The following is a 26,908-nucleotide window of genomic DNA, read 5'->3' as shown; positions in this document are numbered from 1 at the left end:
AGAGATTATACTGGATATCCACAAGGTGATGTTTATGTTGGAAATCTCTAAGAAATCTGAATGTCAGTTTCCATTCCACAGCTAATATTTGATTACATACTTTATAGAGCAATTTATGTTAAGATTTTCTACATAAAACTGTGGTAATATAGTTTATTCTCTGTAGTGGGTTAAATAGTGTCCCCTCAAAATTCATGTTCATCTGGAAGCTCAGAATGTCATTGTATTGGGCGACAGGATCTTTGCAGATGCAATTAATTGAAGGTTAAGTGGAGATCAAACTGGATCGGGGTGGCCCCTAAATTCAACAACTGATGTTATAAGAAGAAAGGTCAGCGATACACACAGAAACAGAGGAGACACACAAACGAAGGGAAAAAAGCTTGTGAAGACAAAGGGAGAGATTAGAGTGATGGCAGCAACAAGCCACAGATCTTCAAGGATTGCTGGGAGCCACTAGAAGCTAGGAAGAGGCAAGAAAATATTCTTCCCTCCGGACTGCTGAGAGGGTGGCAATACTATCACCTGATTCAGCGATCTAGCCTCCAGAACTATGAGTGAGTAAGTTTCTGTTGTTTTAAGCCACCAAGTTTACAGTATTATGTAGACCTAAGCCACAAATGCATATTCTTTTATAGGTAATTCCTAGAATGTCAGGAGAGGGTGATTGAAGGAAAATAGGAATGGGAGAATGAGAAGAGATGATAATTTTAAAATGTAATATTCCGTGTGAAACTAATGCAAGTATTATGTTACTAGTTATGAATCATTTCTTCTGAATTATAGTTTAAAAGGTCCCACTATTTTTTTTTATTTTTTTTTTAATCCTACTTCTGTCAATTGCTTCAGGTATCTTGCTTTACCAATTGGTCCATCTCAAACCTTCAATTTTGCCTTTTGCACTGTCTTTCTCTTAGGCTTTAAAATAAAAAAAAATCTATTATCTTCTATCCCAGGAGAAAACTGTCAATGTAAGAAACGTCTAAACCTATAGAGAATTTTTATGAGTTTATTTGAGCCAAACTGATGACATTTGCTGGGAAGCAAAATCCCAACAAATTGAGAAAATGCACTGGAGAATGGCAGTTTTGCAGCTAATTTTACATATTAGAACCAAAGGAGGAAATGTAAGGAGAGTTACATCTGGTGGTAGATTAAGGGGACAGGAGAAAGCAAAATGGGGAAATCTTTGGGATTAGATAAAAATTAAAATAGAAAGACACATGCTCCTTTTACATTGGTGAGTACAGGATAGTTAATAACATTTACAGCACAGAGAGATGGTATTCGGGGAACAAGATAACAAGGAAGGATTCTGTGGTCTCATGCTCTGGGGCAGTGGGTTGTGCCATGAGGGATCTGGAAAAGACTACTCTGACATATCAAAGGTATGTTATTTTAGATGCAAAAAAACAACAGACAGGCCCACTAAGGTAAAGACTGAACTTTGTCAAGGAAGCTAGAGGCCTAGGATGTGACTACCCCAGTGACCTGCTTAGGTCTCTGAGTTTGTAGAGCTCACCATGCTGGCTTCCCCTGAGCTTGTCAAGTTTAGTACGTGGCCTCTTTTTTGTCCACACTTCCCCTTTTTGGTCATGAATCAATCCAAAGGATGCACTGATGATCAACCTTTTTGTTGGATAATGTGGTCCCATAGTGATAGGAAGGCTTATTGCTAGGAGGTTTTATTGCCATTATTTGTTTTGTTGAAATCGTGGACCACTGGGGATGAGGCAAGACCATAATCTTGGATGGAAGGTAAGGCTCAATTTTTTTAAAGGAAAAGGAAGATGAATGGGAGGCATTCAGGTCTTATGGACCTTCACTAAAAATAAAAAATAAAAACAAAGATACAAAAAAAACCTTTTGGATTATTTTTAACCTGCAAGCTATTAGGATTTAGTTTTGCTGTCTGTTTTACTTTTTTGTAGTTTGCATTTAGTATAACATACCTTTGAAATGTCAATGTAATTTTTTTTCATACCTCTTAGGACACACCCACTGTACCACAGAACCCTTTATTATTATCTTCTTTTTATAATACCCTTTTTATGTGTTATAAATTATAAGTATTAATTATTTCTTACTGACCAATGTAAAAGAAACATGTGCTTTGTTTTATTTTTTGTTTAATTTTACATATTTTTCCACTTTGCTTTTTCTTACCCCCTTAATTTACCAGTGCTGGATTTTATATAACCCTTCGTATGTTTTCTTTTTTGATTTTAATGTAAAAAATAAGCTACAGAACTGCTATTTTTCAAAGCATTTTTTTTCAGTTTGTTGACATTTTTGCTTCTGACAATTGTCAGTTTGGCTTAAATAAAATGTTTTACAGGTTTGGACGTTTACTACATCAATATTTACTTGATGTAGAGGGCAGGATTCCAAAGAAGCCCACCCAGGACCACCCTGTAGACCTAGACCTTGTGCTAGGTACCATCAGAGGCCCACTGTGCTCAAGGGCTCCCCATTTTGCATTGGGTGAACTAGGGTGAGTTTTGCTTGGAATTCCGGACCTCCCTGTTTTAAGGTAGGAGGGCCTGACTTGATTTGAGCTATTCTTAAAAAAACCAAAAAAATCCTCGAGATGGTACTAATGGTTAAGGGTTGAGATAACCCAGGGGAAAAATAAATAAAAAAATAAAATAAATAAGTTAAAAAAAAGGGGGGGTTGGTTTTTAATTTTGGCTTTTCAGTTGAAAATGCTGACTGAGAATCTGAACAAAACTTTTTGCTAGATAAATGAGTGTCTGAATTTGTTCATCTTTGAAGATAAAGGGAATTTACTCCCTTCAGCTCCAATTTTGGGTATTCTTAGATGACTAAAAATCTATGTGGAGGTGTCAGAAGGCACCCCTTAGGACAAACAGAGCCCCATAGGGAATTCCAGCACAACTGTAATTAAATAACTGACTCCTCTGTGGACACGCACATAAAGGCTGGTTACCTAGTGTTCGAGTCCTCGTGGTTGTATTAGAGAGCTGGGGAGAGAAATCAAGACACCTAAAAGGGTTGGATTGACTCGGGAGGTGAGAGACAGCTCCTTGGAGATCAACCTATAAACAGACCAACCCATAAACAGCACACTTCAACCCACTACACAATAGACCTAGAAATGTGTTCAGATTCTGCAGATCTCAAAAGAAAGCTAAAGTTAACATGGGAAATTGTGCTTCCACAATTCCAACAAGCCCTTAAACCCCCAGCCCCCATTATACTCCTGTATATATACAGTTTGTAGGGAGCTTTTACTTGCAAGTACTTACAGACATGGGAAGGTTTAACTAGAAGTGATATCAAATCAAGATGGCTGAAATGGGGTTCTTTGCACCTGACTAAGAAAAAAGCCAACTTTAAAATCAGATTGAATGAATGATGACAGGCTTACCTCAAATGGCAAATAGAAGCCCCTGAAATGGAGTACAGAGACTTTCTTCTCTCCAGGAAGTTAATAAGAAACTTTTAAAGACAGTCTCGGAAATAAAGCTTTCTGAAGCTTCTCATTGCCAACATCCCACTTTTCCCTGTTTTCCAGCTGCCCTGCTGTACCCTTTACTTTGTTGTCCAAACTTACTCTCCGTTCATCCTTTCCCTTTTCTGTCTCTTCTACAAAACAGACAATAACAAACACTAGCCTCTGACTTATACCCTACTTTGGCTGTCATCCTAGCCTTTTCTGTTGTTTTCTCAGCCAGGTTTGTTAAAATAGAAGTGCACAATATTTATGTCCCAAATTTACTAATTGCCCCTCCCTGCAATTTGATTGTGATCCATATACTTAGGTATGCTTTATATGTATTTATACTTCTATGTATGTATAAATATATGCATACGTCTATGTATAAGTATAAATACATATAAACAAAAATAATTCACCTGTAACAATGTGAACAATTCATTCTAAAGCTCCTTATCTACATCAAATCCAAAATAAAACAAAAGCTGTCTTCCATGTTTTTGGCACTTAAAATAATACATGAAGACTTAAATAACCAAACCATAGGGGAAATAGCTGATAATTAAAAATTGCAATATAAAGGAAAATTAAAACATGTTTTATTAATGAAGTAGGGTATTTTAATCCAGAAATACAATCGAAATACTTTAATTGTATAGAAAGGAAAGAGTAAAACATCAGTTAAAGCTATCCAACTGACCCAGAATTGTTATTTTTCTAAGTATACAAAACTGGAATCCTGCAGAATGACTATTACCAAAGTGACCCTAATGTCTGAAGTTCAAATGAAATCCCATGATGCTTATGAAAGTATTATGAATTGATACTTCTCTTATCTAGAAAAACTGAAAAAAACATAAATCGAGTGACAAACAAAACAGTATTCAATCAACCAGGAAAGCAGAGTCACATATGTACACATTTAATTTATATGAATTTAATTCTACATCAAGCAAAAAGAAATAAATAAAAGTAATTTGGTACCACATGATCTACAGGAAACCAAACTACCTCACCTGATATTATATGAAGAAACTGTTACCTTTCTGATGTTGGAGGAAAAATGTCCTGTTAGAATTATTCAGAGGCAAGATGGCTTGTGCAAAATCATGTAGATGATCTTCTATGAGAGATTTGAGGTATTTTATGGATGATGATTACACGTGATTTTCTCCTTTACATTAACAACTTTAGAAACTTAACCCATGTAAAAAATGTAATACAAATGAATGAACTGAGTGTATTTGACGAATGTTATGCTAAATGATAATGATTTATAAAAGTAAAATACTAAGAGTGTCAGCATATACAAGATATAAAAGAGGGCATGATTATAATTTGGGATAAATTGTAGGAAATAGAAAGAAGTGATATGTTATGAAGTGATACTAAAATGTCATAAAATAAAGCCCGATGTGCAATGGAAGGCAGTTTTGGCAGAGTGAGAATGAGAAGAAGCAGAAGCAAAATAGGAATTTTATTTGTAGAGACCCAATGACTATTGATTGATTGTCTCACATTAAGTAGGCAAAGGTAAAGATAGGAAGAAGTCAATGATCGATATTTATTTAATTCTCCTACTCTGCTCCCAAATCTTAAGGAATCGTTAGGTGACTGGATATCCCCTGGAAATGTGAAATGCAAAATATTTGGTTTTATGCTTTCATTACATAATATAAATATTTCATTATTTGCCATGCTACACTTAAGACTCTAATCCAATGTAGTAACCCAGGGTCATTTTATTTCATCTTTTTTTGAGGCGATGGGGAATCTATGATTGTGAACATAAAGAAAAGTGTGTGTGTGTGCACATGTGTGTACATAACTTACTATGTGTTATGATAACAATCATTTACATGTTATATTATTTAATTATAAAATAACCCTATGCGGTAGACATTTATCATCTCTAGTTCAGAGATGAGAAAAGTCAATCTCAGGCTGATGATGCGTGACTTGTCTAAAGAAAACAAGCAAATTGTGTTTGGCTCTGAACCCGCAAATCTGACTCCAAGGCTGGCATTCTTAAACCCCATGGTATTGATCATGAACTACTCCATAGAGAGACATACTTTATATATACAATCTCAGCTATTTCTCACAACAACTCTGCCCTGTAGACATAATGGTCCCCATTTTACAAATAAAGGAACTGGGTCTCAAGGAGATTATATAATTGTTCAAAGACAGATATCTAAAATGTAACAGGCTGAAATTAGAATCCAAGACTGTTTGACTTTATATGCCATTTGAAACAAAGAATTATGCAACATTTATAAAAATAAAATCAATTCTTTAACTAACAAATCGGAGTATACTTGATTTTATCCACAAATAATCCAAAGGTTTGTTTTTCAAAGTTAGTGTTAAAAACCACTGAATATTGATTATATTATTTTTTCCATTAAAAGGATTAAATTTCACTTACATTAACCCTGCTAAAATAAAGATTCCATTCTTTAAGAATCTGTTAATTTACTTTTATTTTAATCACTACTTTTCCCTTTCCTTTTTGGACACACATAGGCTACTGTAAAGCATCCCCAGGTGGTCAGCAGGTCTATGTTGTCAAGGAAGGAAATAGCTATATTTCTTCTTTCTCATTCTTTTGGCCACATTGTATCCCCCAAAGTATAATCAAATTAATGGCTTCTAAAGAGGACTCATAAAGTCTTCTGGACCCTCATTGGGAGGATTCTGGGAGCAAGCATGGAACATTTTTGGCAGCTAGGGATTATAACCCCTCTAGCAAAGAAAGAACGCTCTTGGGCACAAAAGGCAAGAAAGATATCAACACAATTAAGGAGAGAGATGTTTTTCCTGCTAAACTATTGTTCACTTCAGAAAGAGCTCAACTCTGATTCAACTGATCAAAGCACGAGGAGGAAGAAATATTTTGTAGAGTACAGAAACAGACACCTTGCTAATGCTGGCATCGTCACTCTATGTCAAGGTTAAAATAAAAGGTTTACTATTTCACTTCTGATCACAATGTTCTCTCACAGAAGTTGAGGTTCCTGGACTTGTTTCAGGAGAAAAGGAGGATATATAGGTAGTACCTGGTTATAAGAAATTGGACTGGAAGCATCAGCTTATTTTATGTATCATCAGAAACGTTCAGTCAAGATGTGATCCCAAAACCTTGAAATGATAAAATCCAGATCGTTCTGCTAAAATACTTAGTCATCCAGCCCACACATTCTTTATAGCTATAGTAAATCCTTTACCATATGACACGAGTCTGTAAATCTAAATTGTAGAAGTCTGAACTTTCAGCCTCTCTCCCATACTTTACTGCTCACTAAATTTCTATTGTCTATGCATCCATATACAGAGCTTCAACCTGGGTGAGATCCAGCTGGATCTCAGATCCAAAACCTTTAGAAGCCAGGTAAGTGACCCTTAAGACTTGTGATCAGGGAGGTATACAGGTAGCAAAGGACACACTGTCTTGTCAGTGCCAAAGCAGAAGAGACTGTCAGGTTGACAAGATGAAATACCCTTAGCTGTCTGTTTAGATTCATTGCTGACCCAGAAACTAGGTGCTTAAAAACAAAATTTCTTCTCTTTGGAAATGTGTAAATGAAGTATAAAACTTTTATCATTTTTTATATACTTTTGTCATTATTATAATACTCCTATACATTTGACTTCACACATATTTTGCAGAGCAGATTTTGCTTTATGCTCTGCTAATTTCCCATTTTATATCATTCAAATATGAAGGCACTTGCAACGTGACTGGATGTACTTATTTTTAAAAATTAAAAACAATCCTGTTTTCATTTTTATATTGTTGTTTACCTGTGTACTTGGTTATAAATTCAGATTGAATAGAATGACCTCAAAAGTTTATTATTACAACACTATCTAAAAGGATTACAGAGTAAAATACTTTATGGACATTGTGAATATTTTCAGAAAAAAACTAACATTTTTGAATAGTGTGTAGTGAAAACTAAAGCATGTCTGGAATGAAATACTACATGATGAGATGAATATTACTTACCAAATTCCTTGGGAACTGCTATAGAATAAACACAATTATGTCCCACACTGTAATTTTTTGGATAGTTTGGTGATAGAACAGTGCCTTCTGACCCTGTTGAACGACTTCCACATGGTGCTAGGAGATAAAAATGATAAAACATTATTTTTAGGAAAAAAAATTAAAAATAAATACTATGAGTGTATTCTTCATATAAAAATATGGCAACTGGATTTTAAGGTGTATCATTTATCTTCATATTTTAATAAGATTCCCCATTATCAAATTTTTTTAAATTAAAAAACTGTACACATACAAAACTTTTGAAGCATTAAGATGTGCTCCTCTCAGAAACAAAGTAAAACAATAATGTAATGGTGCTACCTTTAGGGGTGATAATGGTGGTCCTGCTTTCATGTATGATAAAAGTGTAATGATAATCATGTTTTCTATAATGATGAGAAATTACGAACACAAGTGAAAAATTGTGTCACTGCCAGGTTTTGCAACTCTACTGAAAATCAATCCTGATTATGCTGCCACCAAATTAAGTATTTCTGTACGTGGAACAAGGATGGCTATACAAGTACATTCACCCACTCAGCTAAGTAAAATAGTCTCTTACCAATCTGTATCTGTTCATTTCACCTACACTTAAATCAGAAGAGTTGCTAAGGGTATATGGAGGCAGAATTTATACTACCTCAGCCCGAAATGTGCTATGTTCCTAAAAAGGATGACAGTAAAACCAATGTTTCTGGCAAATTTGTAGGTGATGGTTCCACTGTTCACAAGATAGGGGGATGTGTTAGGATTCATAGTTCTAGAACTCAGGGAGACACCTGGGTTACTAATAGAGATTTAGGTATCCAAAGCTTAAAGATGATTGTTGATATTCTTTAAAAGAATGAGGTCACCCGGAAAAAGTATGTAGAATGAGAAAAGATAGCCAAAAGTGGAGGTCTGGGGAATGCCCAGGCTGAATCAGAGGGTGGCTACAAAGAAAGAAGTTCCTTGGGAGCAATGGGAAAAGAAAGTTTCAATTAAAGAAAGTCTTTGAAAAGGTTAAGTGTTGGAAAGTGGTAATAAATCAAAAAGGAGTCTTGAGTGGATTTGGCAGTCTGGGGTATCAGTGAGCAAGGAGCTTCTTCTCAGTGGCCATGGTTTCCTTGAGGAGGGATTTTGCATAGGCTTGCCGCCCTGCTAGCCCCACCCCGTGCCCCCTGGAGGTGGAATGAGCTTCCTGATTGGTGAGCTCTGACAGGACCTTTACTGCCAGTAGGGGGCCACCCTGCCTACAGAACACAATTGCTGGTCTCCCATTCTACAGCATATTAAGTATTTCAGGGTGAGTTTGTTGAGGGGCTGTCCATGGTTGTTGCAAGACACCTGGCACTGCATAGGAAGCCCAATGTTTTTGCTCCTCAGTTTTTACCAATATTAAAGCTGTTGGTTTGATTTCCTTCAGCCTATCTCTTAATTGGCTTTGAACTTGTGCAGGATTCCCCTCAAACAGGAAAGGGGGAGTTGCTGGTATTATTAACACATTAGTTTCAATCAAAGCAGATTTTTGCTAATTACAACCAGTAAGACAGATCCAGCCCAGACTAAGAGAAGTTTTTACATTTTTAAAGGTTGCAAAACAAAACGAAAACTGAAAGTATGTGGTAGAGATATGTGGCCAGCAAAGCCCAAACAGGGACAGAGAAGTCCTTACAAAAGGGAAAATTGGGAATGCTGATCTGGAGGCTTGGAGAAGATAAGATTAAGAACAAAAGTGGAGTGACTAGTTTTAAAAAGCATTAGTGACACTCTTCTGTGACCAAGGAAAAAGCTTATGGAGACTAGAAATACATAGGCGTAAGTTGTTGGGAATTTATTGGAGTTAATGCCTGGTTTTCTTTTTAAAGAGAGCCGGTGTACTATTTGGCTTAAGAGTCATGACAGTCTAAAAAAGTCAAAACTTTTGATCAATTCCTGGCCAAAGTTTAAAATATAGCAGTGTATTTAAAACACACAACACAAACAGTATGTTGTGTTAAATTGGGTGGCTAATAAATGTTCTTCCTTTTTTTCTTTTAATATTCTATAAAATGGTAATAGTTAAACTTAAACACATTAAAATTAGAACTCCCCAGAATAACAACAAATTGACAGTGATGACAAAAGATGCATCATTCTCATCACTCATTATTTTTTTGAGATTAGAGTAGTCAGATGTGTTCTTATTTCAGCACTGATAAGTCTATTCAACTGATAGTATTACTGATGAGAGAATCCTTCAAGAATGAGCAGTATGTTTTATTTTAACTTTCCTTCTGATTTTAAGGTGCTCCAAAATTACAATACTTTAAATATGTATGACGAAACCCTTATTTTTAAATTATGAAAGTATAAATAGAAATGAGAACTTCTAACTCAAGCTTAGCTTTGTGACTTTGTCATGAATATTCCGTCATTCCACATTAATATGCGCCTGACAGCTCAATTTGTTTTGTGCATTTTATTTTGCATAATGGACATTTAGGACAGCTTTTGTTGAAAATCTAATTTATAAATATGAAAAATATAAAGGTTTTAATTTTAAACCACTGATGAATATACATGAGGTTGCAGTATAATCACATGTTCTTATGGTAACTGATATTATAATATCTTCTATTATTTGTACTGGTAGCAATAATTTTATATTTCTTCTGGTTAGTGATTACAGCAGTTAATTTATAGTAATTATGCTAAACACTGTAGTGACTGACAATACTTTATGCAGTATGTAAATATCATAAATAAGGGAAAATTAACTGTGCTGTGAGATACAGATTTATTGTAATCTGTTTTATATTTATGAAAATGTAATGGAATCATGACTAAGCCAGGCCATCTTTACTAATTCCCCTAATAGTGGTTCCTAGAAGCTTTTGATATTCTCTCTCCCTGTTTTAATTTCACCTTATTGGCTAGTATAGAAAAGGGCAGCCTTTATCTTTCTGGCTCTGTTAAGAATCAGAAGATAAAAGCAAGGCAGGACGTTTAATTCTATGCTTATTTTTGCCATTTGACTTATACTTGTGGGTCTTTTGTCAAACTGGCTGTGTTTCTCTAAACAGCCTGTATCACTGGAATGCATTAAATATAAGAACCCACCTGTTCCTGATGATAACTTTTGCCACACTGTGACTACCTCTTAAATCTGTATTTTAATAGCATTTTTGTAGAACACACAGATTATGAGAAAAATGGTTTTATGATTAACTATATTTGGGGAATACATGGATAAAAGAAACAGTGTTCTTTACTATAGGACTTCATTGAGACATTAGTAAGGTTTGGGGAATATCAATGCTCTTTCTTAGAAACATTCAATCAAGGAGGCTGTTTCTGTGTAACATCTCACAGGACCCACGTTCCCCAGAACACACTTTGCAAAATGCCAGATAGATGATTCTAAAATGTGCTATTGCTTTGGCAATAATTGTAACATGTTATTGACTGTAATTCACTATGATTTTGTTGCAGTATGGAACTGTGTTTTATGGCTACATACAGAGCCAAAGTATGTTAAAGACTTAAAATATCACTTAGCCTATGATAAAATGCTATTATTCTTGATACTCTCTCCTTGATTGTGGGGGTCCAGTACATCACTGATTTGTTGCTTGTACCATTATGTAGCTTATCAGTCTCTCTTTCCTGTGGACACTGTAACTGCCACATCCAGACTTTCCCAACAGTTTCCACATGCACTCTTTCAATAATAGACAACCAGCTTCACTCATCCCCGTAAGTTCTTACCACTGCTAGTGATTTTTCTAACACACAGTTCTATCGTGTTTCTGTTCTCTTCCTAGAACAGTTCTGATAAATACTAGGTCCTCCATAAATGTCTGTTTGATTATTAAATGAATGATGCTTGCAAGACCAGCCTACTATAAAATAGTCTTCCACAGTCAGCATGTAACACAAACATTTCATTTGGTTGAAATTACCCCAGAAATTCACTTAAATCCAAGACAGAATTGAAACAAACCCTCTCTTAATAAATTCATGTAAACCTATTTTTTTTTCTTTCTGTGATTGAAATACCAGGAGTCACTGTTGCTTTACATTTAGAGGTGATATTATGTGAAAAAATTATGTATCATAAAACACTAGAGATATATTCAATGATACGATTTTTACAGTCTAAGAGCCATGTGGATACTAGTTCCACTGAGGAAATAGCAAACAGCAAACTCACGTCTACCATTTCAGAGCAGCAAATCCATGCCAGCATCTATTCAGTCTGGAGTACACACTTACTGAGTAAGCAAAATCACCCACACAGTTTAATTTTGCATTATTTTCCTTTTTCTCTCTTTTTCTGTTTGTTTTTTATTTAAATCCTCTCTTGGCTGAATTTGTATGGTATGATTTACGTAAGTGAAATGTGCCCGTGCTGTAACTTTATATGCTTGTTTTACTCCTGAACTACGAAGCAGTGATAGAGGAGGCAGGTATTTCCAGGGAAATCAGAGGATGAGACTGCAAGTGGGTTTAGGGCTTCTAGTCACCCAATGAAAAGGACCTCCCACCTAGGGTTTGGTCATGTGTGTGGGATGGAGAAGGAAGACAATGAGGAGGAGGAAAAGAAGGAGGGGGAGGCGCCTTCCCACTGAGTGAAATAGAAAAATCCCAAACCATTTACAGGGAAGAGGTACTACCTGAAAGTCCATATATCTTAGAGACTTTATAGTACATGCAACATAGCCTTAAGCTACTTGCAATTTCAAATCTGTCTTTTCACTTGTGTACTGTATAATTTAGTATCAGATATACTCTATAATGAAAATTATTATATAACGTATAAATTTTTCTCAGAAAGCAAGTTAGGCACTTTTTAAAAAGTGATGAATTCTTACAGGTCACCACAAAAGAGCAATATGATATATTAAATCAATAATTTACTAGATGTGGCCTGTGACTCCTTCAGTTTAAAAGAACTGCTATACCTTACAAAAGTGCTGGTCCACATCTAATAAAATACTTATGCCCTGATATAGCCTGATTGAATGTCACAAATCATTGATCCTGGCATAGAATGCGTTTGAAGGCTGTATCTCCCATGGAGTCTTTTTTTTTTTTTTTTATTAAGAGAAGGACTTTCATAACTGTAAGCTCATGATGTGAATTTGTAATGCAGACAGCTAGACAGCCATTATTCCCAGCATGGACTTTCAGATTAAAATTACTATTGCTACTTTTTCCCCTTTGTTCAAACCCTTGATCTTAGTAAAAATACCTAACTATTCAGGCATTCATTTCATGTTCTTTTTCATGTCTCCTATGTAAGTATACATACTTCATTTTGTTTATCTGCCTTAGATCATAAGCTTCCAATAAAGCTATGCTATCCTAATGGCGATACATACGACTTTAATTATCAACTATTACTCTAAGTAACGTATTTATTTGGCTCTTCATTTCCCTCCCTATATTTTTGATACATTCACATTTACTTCTATGCTATGAGTTTTCTATTGTGGTATCTGTTCACTTCAATGAAAAAAGCAAAAATAAGTATTTATTCCTTGTGAATTAATTTTGTGTTGATTCCACACTCCTGTTTAACACTAAAGAAAAAAAAAATCCATCTCAGTGTTGTAATTCAGTGGCTTGAAAACCATTTTAAATGACTCACTAAATCAACTTAGTAGGATAATAGCTTCTATTTATGTCACCTCACTGCCTGGATTCATTCATTTGATGTTGCTGGCTAGGAAGGCCTTCTTTCTATCCTGGAGCACTGTGTAAGCTGTATATTCCATCAGAGTGTATTCTTAGAAAAAGAAGAGTCATTCAGTGACAAAGGCTTATGAGTAGCTCTTGGCTTCCATGTTCCCATATACAAATTCTGCTAACAATGATTTTGCAGGTGTAGGTAGTTTATGTGTGACACCTATGTCACGCATTTTTTAACCTCATTTTCAAGATTGAGATTTAATTCACAGACCATAAAATTCACTCTTCTAAAGTATACAATTGAGTGTTTATTTAAGCATATGCACCGAGTTGTGTAGCCAACCCCACTATCTCATTTCAGAATAGTTTTGTCACCCCGAAAAGAATTCCTGCACTCATGAGCAGTCATTCCCCATTTGCTCCACTCCCAAGTCCCTAGCAATTATTAATCTATGATTTTGTAGAAAACGGTGCATGGGAAGCCAAGTTCTTATTAATAAAACAATTTTGATTGGATTATTGGCACTTTTTAAAAACTCAAATCCCTTTTCATCACTTAGTTTAATTGATATTTCTGTGTCATAGATTATTAGTAATGGCAATCTTTTATTGTTTTAAAAAATACTTAAGACAGTTAATATATTAGTGCAAAATAAGTTCAGAGGGAAAAAACAAACAAACACTTACAAATTATTCCCTCCTACCTAATCTCCTCCCAAATGTTTTCTCAGGAAAGTCCTTTTGTCTTCCAGACTAATTCAGAAGCCCCTATCATATAGCATGCCATTGGTTACTTTGAGTATAATGATTACAACTTGCAATCATATTTATTTGATTAGCTCTTATTTATTTGATTAGCTCTTTAATTAAGGTCTGTCTCTATCGCTAGACTCCAAGATCTATTAAATCAAAGATCCCCTGTCTTTTTTGCATGCCATTTATACCTCTGGAGCCTAGCATAGTGTCTTTATACAATACACTTCTAATGAATATATGTAATGAATATAAAGAAAAATAAAATATACATTATATTAATAGTTTGCCATTGATGAAATGCACGGAATGTAAAACTCATGGATTTTTCAAACCCTTTCTTTAGGGTAGCATGGCAGAATACAATATAAAACCCAAAGATCTGGAATCAGGAAGGAAGTCCCAGGTTTAATTCCCGCCTTTGCTATTTATTGACTGAGTAACCTTGGAAGAGAGGAAAACTGAAGTGGAATAGGAAGTGTCTGTCAGATCTGATGTATGGTGTGGGCTTAGGTAAAATGAATTAAAAAACTCTTCTGATCTACTCCAGAATCTTCTGGAGGTGATGTAATGAGGCTTTCATAAAGGCCTTAGGGTGATGAAAAAAGCTCATTAATCCCAGGAAGGAATGCAAAGGGTAGAGAAGGGCAGGAAGAACTTCCCTAGTGTTTTTGCCAAACTTTTCTCTGGAGAGAGGTAGCAGCAACATCTTTTATGACTCTACCCAAGGTGTTGTCTATGAGGAGCTCATGGCTTTTTTTCCCTCTCCTCTTAGTTTTCCCCAAGGACGAAGACTAGAGTACTCCATCCCAAAGCAAGAGGAACCTACAACTGCAATCCAGCTGTTTTCTCAACGGATGGTGTCACTGTGCCCAGCTGTTAATGGTTAGTGTGGCTGTGGTCCTGTACTTTCCTGGACTCTTTATTCTTTAGAAGTCCAGGGGGAAATAAGATCCAATAGTATTAATGAAAGGGAGGAGAAACTGGTCCATCTTCTCCGTTTCTCCACATAATTCTTCACATAATTGAGGAGTTTTTGTCATGGTTCCATGAATTTTGGATGGGGAGAATGTCTACATTTTTCCTAGAACCTAGCTGATTTTTTTTCTAACTGAATTTTAGCGTTTCCTTTCATTTCAAATGTAAACAACAAAGCGTAGTAATATTAAAAGTACTGGGACTTTGTCAGCAATAGAAATCACAGGTATTTTAATATTACATTATAATTGATTCAGATACCTCAAAATATTGTTTATTCTCATCACTACTAAAAAGTATAGCAGTTATTAGACTTGCTGCTATAACTTCTAATTAAGGCATTCATTAGGAAGTAAAGTCATTATATCAAAACTGTGTTTTTTTAATTATACGTTTTTATAACTATATTTCAGTATAATTGGTTTATCTTTCAGGCTTATGTACTTTGATTTTATACAGTTAAAAAGATGATTTTAAGGTCCATTGGGTGGTAAGAGTGCACATGCACACACCAAAAAAGGATCTGCTGTTCTAATTAGATTCATCTCAAACCACATCCCTTTCTCATTTTCTCTCTATTCTTTTCCTTAAGGGAATTTGCCCCAGAGATTGTTGCTTTGATCTAAGGAGATCTGGAAAATATTAGTTTTACTGGAGGACCCTTCCTTTTCTGCTCTATTGTCTCAGATCAATTCTTCCCTGAATTAGAAAGGTCCTAAAACTTGGGAAGAAATATCCAGTCATAGGTTTGGCTTAGTAGTCTTGGGGCTATTTAGAACCATAGCCTAAATATGGTTCAGATTTACTCACTAACTTTCCCATCTGTTTTGATGTAATTCACTAGATTTCTGTTTTGGGACTTGAAACAAAATTCCCTGTTGTGCACAGAGCTCTATATTGTCTTCTTTCTTGTGTATATCTCCATTTGGAATCTTGGAGTGAATGGTTCACTGGTCGAAGTGTAAGTGTGAAATGAAATTTTTCTGTGTTTAATAAAAAGGAGGGAAGCAGTAATCTCCCCTCTCCTCCTTTAAGGTGTCTCCTTGAAACCATAATGGACCAACCTTTAGATTTTACCATGCAAGCTGGCCTTCTGACCATAAACACATACCTCTGAAATTAACTCAGGGTTCTTAACAAGGCATACTCACAAGGTATATAAGAGACAAGGTACATCAAGTGGTGTGTCAGGAGATAAAAGAAATGTTATTTGTTTTTTTCATTTTTTTTACTGTATAAATTTGCAGGAGATTCTGCCTTGTCTCTGTAGTATTTTTCACAGACTGCCTGCAATGTGCACTGTATTCCAGATATGCTTTTTCAATAATAAAACTGCTTTCTTTCTCTTCTAGATTTTGTGGAGTGAACTTTGTTAGTAAGAATTTTGTTGACCCAATAGAAGTAAAGATTTGGCTATCCTGAGACCTCTTGTCTTATGTATTACATTCCCATTTGAATCACACCATGACTTCTAATAGTTACTATTACATACCTTACTTTCTTCATCTATAAGGTGAGAATCACTAGGTTGATTCAACTTTCTGTACAAATTTTTCATTTTTTCCCTGTGTTTCTGCAACACCTGGCAACGCATTAGGAACACATGTTTGAAGTCGGACTTAAATATAGCCTCCCTAGTACTGGAGAATGGGAGCATCCTAGCACAATGAGAGGCCATGTGACTACCCATCTGGAGATAAGGAGTAGTGACTGAGATGCCACAGGCAGGGAAAACAAAAATGGTTTAATATGAATTCCAAGTCAGTGGTCACAAGAAAATGTGCTCTGAATTACAGCCATTGATTTGCAATCAAATTGCTTTTTACATGGATGATTCTACATAATATGCTCCAGAATCCACAGCAGCGGGGATTTATTTATAACAATGTTGATGATTCTTTAGACTAGCAGGCAAGAGTCCAACTGGAGTGATAATGTACATGAGAGTGCCTGGAAAATAGCAGGTGCTCAATAACATCAGCTTCCATTCCTATTTCCTTTTAAATAATGCTTTTCTCCCATCATATGAAAGTTAAACATACTTTGGTTTTATCCCAATACTACCTTGTTTCAATACAAAATACAGTACATTTCTTTGCAGAACATGGGTCTAACACGTAATCAGTATATTATGTCTGTGGACAAAATTCCTAGGTGTAGGTGATGAAACGTCGATATTTGATGACACTCAGAAATATTTTACCACTACGTCTTTGTTGTATGAATCTTTCATCTACATGCTTTAGTTAGATCATGTATTTTAATGAGATCAAATGCTAATGGTTCAGTATACAAGGTTTAGACTAGATGATCTCTATCTACAATTATAATGGAATGGGACCCCAGACTTGGTTCAGCTCAAAAAAAAATTATAAACTTCAAGAAGATTTGAAATAAGGAATTAGCTCAAGGCAAGTTATGCCCTTTAAGCAGAAGATCAGGAATAAAAGTTTAGTTATTTATTTCTTCACACAGTCCAACGTGTGATTTCATTAAAAGTGGGCCATATGTGCTTACTAATCAGAGATAACTCTAACGTTGGAAAACTATAATTAAAAAATGAACTTTTACTTTATTTTATTTTATTTTTGGCTTGTTTCAAAGCTTTCTCTTCAGTTTACAGGGTAAGAGGGCTCTCCTTTTAAAAGCTTTTAGCATTCTACATATAGTTGGAAGTTGAAAAAAGAATGGTGCCAGATGACTACTGGATCTCTAATTATAATATATTCATGTTTTTACACTTTGAACAGACTTATATATCGTCAGTGATTGAGTTACTTAATTCTTTTTCTCTTCCCCAGATTCTATGATTTATGTTAACATGAGTGAAACACAGGTATTTAAAATAATATTGAAGATTTTAAAAAGAACTGAGTTGATACTGACTACCTATTAAGGCATGTGTACTCTGTGCAAAGTTGTATTTCAAATGAAATGCAAAAATGCATTTCAGATAAACACTTTCATCAGTTATTGGTAGATTTTACCTTAATTCTCACAGTTAGCCTGGAGGAAGATTTCAGAAATGAATGAAGAACCTTAAATCTTACCACTTATTCTTGGTGCCATGCATCCATTCATAAAACATTTAATTAACTTAAATATGCCAGGTACTCGTAGGCACTAGAGTCATAAAGACATCTATATAAAGTCCTTTGAAGGATTAACCAGTCAACCTATAGGGTAGTGATTAAGAGCATGGACTCCAAAACAAGACTATTGGGCAAGTATGACTTAGAGCAAGCGACTGAACCTCTCTCTACGTCTTGGGTTCCTCATCTGTAAAATGAGAATATTAGTACTTGCCAATATTATAGCCCCTGAGTTGTGGGGAGGTATAAAATGATATGGGTATAAAACTCCAAACTGTGCTCAATACAGGTAAACTATTTCCTCTCATCATTTCTCCTCTCTATTCACTTGCCCTGTTGAGCTGTTTTAATTTTTATCCAAAATTCCCTGTTTAACTCTTGCTTCTATATGTTCACATATGCTGACCCATAGGTGTGACTATACCATCTCCTCATGCTTTATGACTCACCTGGCTCCTTCTCATTTATAATTTTAAGATTCAGTTCATGTGTCACTTTCATAAGGAAGACTTCCCAGATCTCTCTTTGTAACTAGGTCAGATGCACTTCCATGCTGTGCTCACAGTACTCTTTTTATTTCTAGCAATTGACCTTAACTGTCTGCATCTCATCAGATTGTAAACTCCTTACAGTCAAGGGCCATGCTGAATTCATGTTTTATCCCTAACAGTTAGTGCAGGACCAGGCATAAAATTGGTGCTTTTGAATGCCTCAACAAAAGGAATGAATGATACCATTTCTTCTTTATAATAATTGGCAAGCTAGTGATTCTTTAACAGTCCAAATATGTTTATCCTTAGGGTCTTATTATTATAATTATCTATCAATTATATGTTCACTGTATGCTATGACAATGGAAAAGATCAAGAATATCACACTGGCCTGGTTATAAAATAAATAAGTCATGAGAATGTAATGTATCACATGGTGACTGTAGTTAATAATATTGTATTGCATGTTTAAAAGTTGCTAAGAGAGTAGATCTTAAAAGTCCTCATCACAAGGAAACTTTTTTTGTGTGTATGTGACTATGTGTGGTGACGAACATTAACTAGACTTATTGTGGTGATCATTTCACAATATATACAAATATTGAATCATTATGTTGTATACCTGAAACAAACACGATGTTATATGGTCAATTTTACCATAATTAAAATAAAAAGAATATTGTATTGGTATTGTAAGCAGTACTCTTGCATTTAATGATTTACCTTTCAATGTTCTAAGGTCTTAAAATAACTGGAGCTTTTACACACATCAGGGATATCTTTACCTAGGGTATATTGTTTCAATTTTAGATACATATGATTTCATCCTGGGAGTTTTAAGGAGCAGAGGAAGGGTAAATATGAATATATTTTTTTTATACCAAGAAGACAAGTGATCATATGCCTGAAAGAAGTCAGAGAGCTAGCCTGCCAGAAAGCTGTGGAAAATGCACTCAGGCAGAAAGGACAGTGAGTGCAAAAGCCCTGATGCAGAAATGTGAGCAGTGCTTTGAAGAAAGATCAAGGAGGCCAGTGTGGCCCATTTGTGTAGTAGACAGATAAACAGTAGAGAGGCCAGGGTGTGTATAGGCAGATTAAGTGGAGTCGTACATTATAAGATCTTTGGCATTTATTCAAATTTAGGAAACCACTGGTGAGTTTCGAGTAAATATACAATGTAGTCTGACATATGCTTTCAAGGCTATTGTATTTAGAAGAGAATGGGGAAACAGGGAAGGAGAGGAATTAGTTGGCAGACAGAGTAAGAGGTAAGCTGTGGCTAGTATCCTAGATTAGGGTAGAGGTGTGTTTAGATAAACAAATGCAATGCCATTAGGTGAAATCAATCAAATAATGAAAATTAAGGGCAAAATATGGCAATTGGCAATATTGGTGTTTTATTACCTCTACCTCATATTGAGTCAGATTATGGAATATATGACTTCTACTTCAGTATGTCTATAGTAACTAAAGTAACTGAGTTTCAATAGATACTTTCCAAAGTACGAAAAATAAGGGAAGAATTATTTTCTAAACACATTTTTTTTTTTTATCACAAAGTGAACTGCAGGTACAGATATCTTGTTCTGCTATCATTTAATGTATGTGACATTCTCATGAGATAAACTGCAAGGTTTCTCATCACTGAGCAGGACTTACCACAGGATGCTATCATTTTGGATCTACTTCTGACAAATATAATCTCTCAGTGTCCAACATGAGCTCTTAAAAACATTTTCTTCAGAAATAAAATGTACACTTAATCCTAAACCATGATAAAAATCTATATTCTAAAATAAACAAACTTTGTAAATTCTTATGGTTCAGCTCAGGTTAAAAAATATTTACTAAAAGCTTTCCTGTATAAATTAACATGTTGCATAATAAAAAGTAATATGTAGCCCAAGACTTCATGAGTTTATGGTCTTCTGGGTGAGACTAAAGCAACATTACAAGAAAAAAAATATATATATATGGTTGCATTTAAAGCGTTTTCAGAGTATGGATGTGTTTACTATCATGAAAAAAAAAGGAAATAAAAACCTTATTCCCTTGTTTTGGCACTTCATGATCATAGTTTAATAGCCAACTCCCTACTTAATGTACTATAAAGTAAAGCCTACCAGTCAGTCCAAATTTCCTGCCTATGTTCTCAGAAACTTTAGTCAGGATTCCTACTGTGGGATAAGACTTAGCATGAAAATCAGCAGAGACTAGCAACCTAATTCTCAAACACTGATAAAATTAGAAATAGAGGCATTAGCAAATTAACACACGACAAAGGCAATTTTACTAGAATAACCAAAAATAATATAACTCTGGAACACTGAACAGAGGGGCTATGAATGTGACACAACTCTTGATCTTTTATATCAGGGAATCAATAGATATTATCTAGAGATGGTGAATCAAGAACCAGAACTTCATTATGTTATGCAGAGTCATGGAGAGGGCCACTAGAGCAATCAGAAATAGAAATTATTAGAAGACTTAGCTGAGGAATAAGAGAATGGAAGGGGGTAGGGCACATAACCATCGCTTTAAATTGCTTTAAATGGGAAGCTGTTCTGTATTATTTTCTTCGTTATCACATGCCTATTTTACTTTGGTAAAAAATACAAAATTTGTCTTAATTAAAAATAATTTATCCTGGGTGGCCGGATGGCTCAATTGTTTGGAGCGCGAGCTCTCAACAACAAGGTTGCTGGTTCGATTACCGCATGGGATGGTGGGCTGTGCCCCTGCAACAAAAGACTGAAAAACGGCAACTGGACTTGGAGCTGAGCTGTGCCCTCCACAACTAGAATGGAGGACAGCAATTTTGAGCTGATGAGCCCTGGGGAAATACATTGCTCCCCAATTAAAAAAAAAAAAAAAAAAAAAAAAAAAAAAAATATATATATATATATATATATATATATATATATATATATTTTTTTTTTTTTTTCATAAGAATATATATATATTCTTATGAACAACAAACCCTTCTTGCTCTAATGTACATGCTTTACACACTAATTTTGACTTAAAGTATTAAATTAGTACATCTGAAAGTCAGCCAGTTCTGTGTATTTTGGATTTCTATACAGTAACAATGAGGGAAAACAAATAGATATATGTCAACCTGATCAGAAAACTAAAATGTATTAATCTTTCTTTACTGTGTGACAGTAACAGCCACAGAACCAAATGCTTTAAATAAGTTATTTAATATAATTCTCCCAACAACTTCACAAATTACACATTATCTAATGCTAAATATACAAAATAAATAAATTGAACAAGGTCACATAGCTGACTCAAGCTTTTCTCTTGGTATTATTTCACTTTTTAGAGTTAAACATATCTAGTTTTAAAACATGGGCTTTCCCCCCTCCCCCAGTATACCAGAAATTATCAGTGTGGTCATACTTTTAACATGAATATATCTTATTTATTTTTTTCTAATAGCTTAAAGCATATATTGAACAACTTTTATTTGATTTCAATTATGTCTCGGCATTATGGTTAAAAGTCATGTGATCTCCAACTTAATTGATGGTAAATTTTTTTCTCTCTTAGGAAATTTAAAAATACTGAACTCCTGTGCTATTTTCAGGAGTGGGTGAATGTGTATCTGTATAATAACATTAACAAATTAGATTTAATTAATATTAAAATGACAAAAATATACTAGTTCAACTAAAATATAACGTGCAAGGCATGTTTTCCAGTGCTGTGCTTCTTTTGAAACACCATGTTGAAACCACATATATCAACATGCCAGTATTTGCTAGGAACTTTAATAGGCCCTATATGGGTTGTGTTTATGAATACAGTCTTCAGAATAACCTATTGAAACAAAACTATCACTCAGTGTAATAGACTAAAAATCAAGGCTCAGCTAGTCTCAGAGCATAGGTACAGTGAGAGGATTTGAACTCAGGTCGATTCTTCCCTCCATATTGTCTGTAGATATTACTATTCAACCAAAATGGACTATACTTAATTGGGCTATAATTGATCTCATTAAATATTCTTGGTTCAGAAGAATGTCTTCATATATATTATGAAATATCCCTTGCTGAAATTGACGTTGCTATGACCTACCAATATAGAAACTATTAAAAAGGAATAGGATTATTTTAGACAGGTATATTCTTAGTGAATGCATGCTATACTCTGCACTCTTGTCTCTCCCACCTAAATCATTGAAAGCTATCTATTTAATCATGTATCCCACTGTTTAACACCTATCATTTTTATCTATAGTTTTCTGAATGCTTTTAGTTTTCTCCATGAAGTTTTTTGGTTATTTCTTCTCTGGCTCCTGGAAAATTTTTATGGTTTCTTCACGATTACTGACATTAAATTTTGGAAAATGCTGTTCTAAGTTTAATGTGTGTTTCTGGCTATAAACAGATTTTTGTATGGCTCTAAATTCTAGACAATATAATCACTCTCTTAAATTTCCTATAATCATCCATGTCATCAATTTCTTTTTTTTTTCTCCTTGGGAGATTAAATTCATAGTTATTCTTTCCCTTTTTATTCCCTTTATCTTCTGATAGATGAAAGCATCAATTCAAGCCAGGAATCAAACAGCTATTCTAATATTAACAGCATGACAGTTTAATTGATATCTACTTTTTCTTTATTTCTTATAACAATATTTTAAAATAAAGAATTTCAATTTTTCCCATTTTGTAGATGAGAGGCAATAAGCCTAGAAAATTTAAATGACTTGTGTTTAAGTCTGAAATTGTATACATATAATTCTAAGACATGAATACATTGTATATCAAGGAAAAATTACCATATTTATCAGACACCAAGTATCCATACTTTTATCCATCAGATCAGAGTTGGGTTTTTTTCCCACTAACAATCACAGTAAAAATATACTTTATATCATTGCAAATATACAAATTGACACTTACATGCACACACAAATGGGTATATGCATATTAATTGTATTTTATTTATCTCTCTATTTAACAGAATAAACTTCCACAAAATGATTTATCCTTACTTTGTTGTTTGAATTACGTTTTTTTCTTTTTCTTTCTTTTATTTTATTAAATATTATATCAATAATAAAAATGCTGGTCACAACCCAGTCAATTGATTTTATGACTCACTAGTGGTGACCCAGTTTGGAAAATCTTCCATAGATGATATCATCTCCATGTCAATTTTGTACAATGCATTAGGATCATTCATCTGACTAGGGATCTGTGATAACTTTCCATACTGATATTGTTTTTCTCGCCTTACTGAACTTCTTTTCTCCCCCACTGTACCTCTATCCTGATAAATATAGAGTTATATACAAACACCTCCATGATTTTTGAACATGAAGTATTATTTTTTCTAATAACATTATTTTACTTAGTTATAATAGCTATCTCCAAAAGCTTTAAAAAAAAAATGTCCATGGTCTGCTATGAACTCCATACCATTTTCTTTTAGAATGTCTCATTTTTTCATTAAAATCATTTCTACACCATCTGTGTTTGACTTTCTGTTTAACACTAAGATATGAGTTTTTGAAATGGACACAGGTCACCAGTTCTATGAAGTGGTGAACTAGTCCTTGTTTTGGAAAATCTTCCAGGAGTATATCCAGAAATGCATCTTCATGAAATTCTGAACAATTGCTATCAAAACCTGCTTCACTGTCAACTGGGGACTCCCATAGTTTCCCCTCTTGTATCCTCTATATCGTCTCTTCAAAACCGTTCCAAAAGGTCTGTTCATTTACTGCAGCTAACTGCCTAGCAATTCCACACCCCAAGTGAAGGTGATGTCTCTGTTTCAGGTATCTCTTTGATAACTGCCTTAATATTAAAAATATTAAGTCTCTTCCCCTTACATGTATTTTTTCCTAGGACTTTTTCTAAGATCAGAGGTCTTCTTATAACTAAGGTCATTGTCAGATCCTTTGTCAAACTGATTCTGATGCATCATTTTTTTTTTTACTAACTCCAGATGGCTACTCTCATGTCTGATATTGTGTTTCTGAAACTAGTTTTAGGTCTTTCTCCATCTTTCTGTGTCCTTGAGTCTTCCGTGTGCTACTGGAGCTGCCTGAGTAGCTCTGACTTGGTTATCACTTTTAGATAACCTAATTCTGAGGAGAAACATACGTTTTTCTATATCCTTATTTCAGATAAAAATTTATCACCAGTTCTTGATAATATTTAATGTACTGCATTTATTTACTTTTGTTGAAATGTCAATTTCAGTGTGTTTGTTTCTCATTATTCGGCCAGTATTTTAATCCTCTAAGTCCTGAACACAAATGAACAGAACAGGCAATACCTCTATTCTCAGAGAGCTCGCCTACTGGAATGTGCACCTTGCTTTAGAGACACCTGGGGATATAAGCACTTTCCTAAACCCATGTTTTTATTGAATCCAATTTAAAAATCCTTGATACAATCTCTTCATTGTTATACCACATTTGTAAGTTGTATGTTAAATGGTTGATTTTTTTAAAACTACAGAAATGACCTTAAACATTTATTGATTCTTTCTAATAATAAAAGTTCAGCAAAAAAATAGGTTTTTTACCGTGACAACTTGGTAAGGCTCTATTCCATCCTGGTCTTCCATCATCTCCCATGATACAGGTGAGTGTCGAATAACCTTGAAGAACATAACCAGCATCACAGTAATAGGTGACTGTTGACCCTAATTTATAATCCATTCCAAGTCTGGTGCCATTCATTATATTGCCTGGATCAAAGCAGGACTCTCGGAGTTTTGCTGTAAAACAGTGTTGATATAAAATGCATTGTTTTAAAATAATGTTTTATTTGAAAGCTTTAAGATTTCTTCATTTCTACCTCTACATGGAAAGGAAAGCATCAGCACCCTTTCCGTCTCTCCTTGAGTGCTCAAAGTACAAAGTAGTCCTTAACCCTATCTGACATTTTGCTCATTCATATTGATTAGTAACAGAATAAAATTCTGCATTGGTATTCTCATTAAAATTGGCATCCAATATACAGAGGGTGTCAACAAAATGTACACACATTTTAAGAAAGGAAAAAAAAAAACTATTAAAATTCTAATAGTCAATATATACCCATAACAAAAGATGAATACAAGTCATGTTTGACTTCTGCAATTACCAGAGGTGCTCAAAGTGGTTACCATCAGTGTCCAGACACGTCTAATTACGGCAAACTACTGCTTAAGAAACGCTGACCAAAATGTCCACTTGTATATATATATATATATATATATATATATATATATATATATATATATATTGTGGCACCCTATATATATACCGTGTTTCCCTGAAAATAAGACCTAGCTGGACCATCAACTCTAATGCGTCTTTTGGAGCAAAAATTAATATAAGACTTGGTCTTATATTATATTAGACCAGGTATTATATTATATTATATTATATTATATTATATATTATATTATATCCAGTCTATATTATATTATATTATATTATATTATATTATATTATATTATATTATATTATATTATATATTATATTATATTATATTATAGACCCAATCTTCTATTATAGTAAAATAAGACTGGGTCTTATATTAATTTTTGCTCCAAAAGACGCATTAGAGCTGATGGTCCGGCTAGATCTTATTTTCGGGGAAACACAGCAGTATATAGTCAAACATAGGATTTTAGAGTTTATTTTAAAAAGAAGCATTTATTTTCTTACTTAGTATTTCTTTATTTAAAATATCATCCCCCAAATAAAATACACCAATTCCACATGACTGAAATGAGAAATGACACCACTGCCTATGTTCAGCTCAGCTCAGTTCACCACTAAGAGGAAAGCAAAAGACTCTTTTTGTTTGCCTTGAGAACATTTCTCTTAATGTACCTGCTCTAGTTATTTCCCACATTTCTATGAGAGGTCTGTCCACTAGAAAATAGCTACACAATTTCCAAACCAGTATCTTTGTGGACAGACTCTGTGTCAAAGCTAAGCACTTTCAAAGCTAACAGTACCAGACAATTTGAAAAGTAAAATCCATTCACAACAAAGGAACTATTTTCTGTGCAACCAGACAGTGAATTAAAGACACTGACAGAACATTTTGAAATTACGTAGAGACATCGAAAGACTAGTTCATTCGTTTTGCAAACTTTGTTGTTAACAGATCTGGGTAATACCTTTAGTATTTACATTTTATTATTATTATCGATTACTTAAGAAATAATAGAGAAATGTGCAATGTGAGGACCATCGCAAAATCAGGATAATAAATGTGATTTTCTACATTAGAATTTATCTTATCTTAATGGGAAGTCAGGAGATGGGTGTATCTCTGGATATGACTCATGGCATCATTAGTGTTTGGCTATTACAGAATTTATATTACTTTAGTATATCCAAATCTGATTAACTACAACAGTAAGACTACATAGCATATATTTTCCATTCATAAAA

At 34.3% G+C, this 26,908-nt stretch overlaps 1 protein-coding gene and 1 pseudogene across 5 annotated transcripts in view; both read right to left on the bottom strand.

Annotated features, from left to right (window-relative positions):
* The window catches only part of CSMD3 (CUB and Sushi multiple domains 3), a 1,092,836-nt gene that overhangs the window by 229,703 nt on the left and 836,225 nt on the right, over positions 1 to 26,908 (bottom strand). For all 5 annotated transcript variants that reach the window (XM_088798979.1, XM_088798980.1, XM_088798981.1 and 2 more), the window contains 2 exons: positions 25,039 to 25,233; positions 7,473 to 7,589 (listed from right to left, as the gene is read on the bottom strand). In XM_088798979.1, the coding sequence (XP_088655105.1) occupies positions 7,473 to 7,589; positions 25,039 to 25,233 (312 nt within the window). The remainder of the gene's footprint in view (positions 1 to 7,472; positions 7,590 to 25,038; positions 25,234 to 26,908) is intronic.
* Positions 23,854 to 24,869, bottom strand: LOC109454554 (small ribosomal subunit protein mS31 pseudogene; annotated as a pseudogene).

The sequence above is a fragment of the Rhinolophus sinicus genome, chromosome 6 (assembly GCF_057876585.1).
Source record: "Rhinolophus sinicus isolate RSI-liver-muscle chromosome 6, RSI-T2T, whole genome shotgun sequence".
NCBI lineage: Eukaryota > Metazoa > Chordata > Mammalia > Chiroptera > Rhinolophidae > Rhinolophus > Rhinolophus sinicus.
The sequence above is the reverse complement of the archived record's forward strand: the minus strand, read 5'-3'. Positions and strand labels throughout refer to the sequence as shown.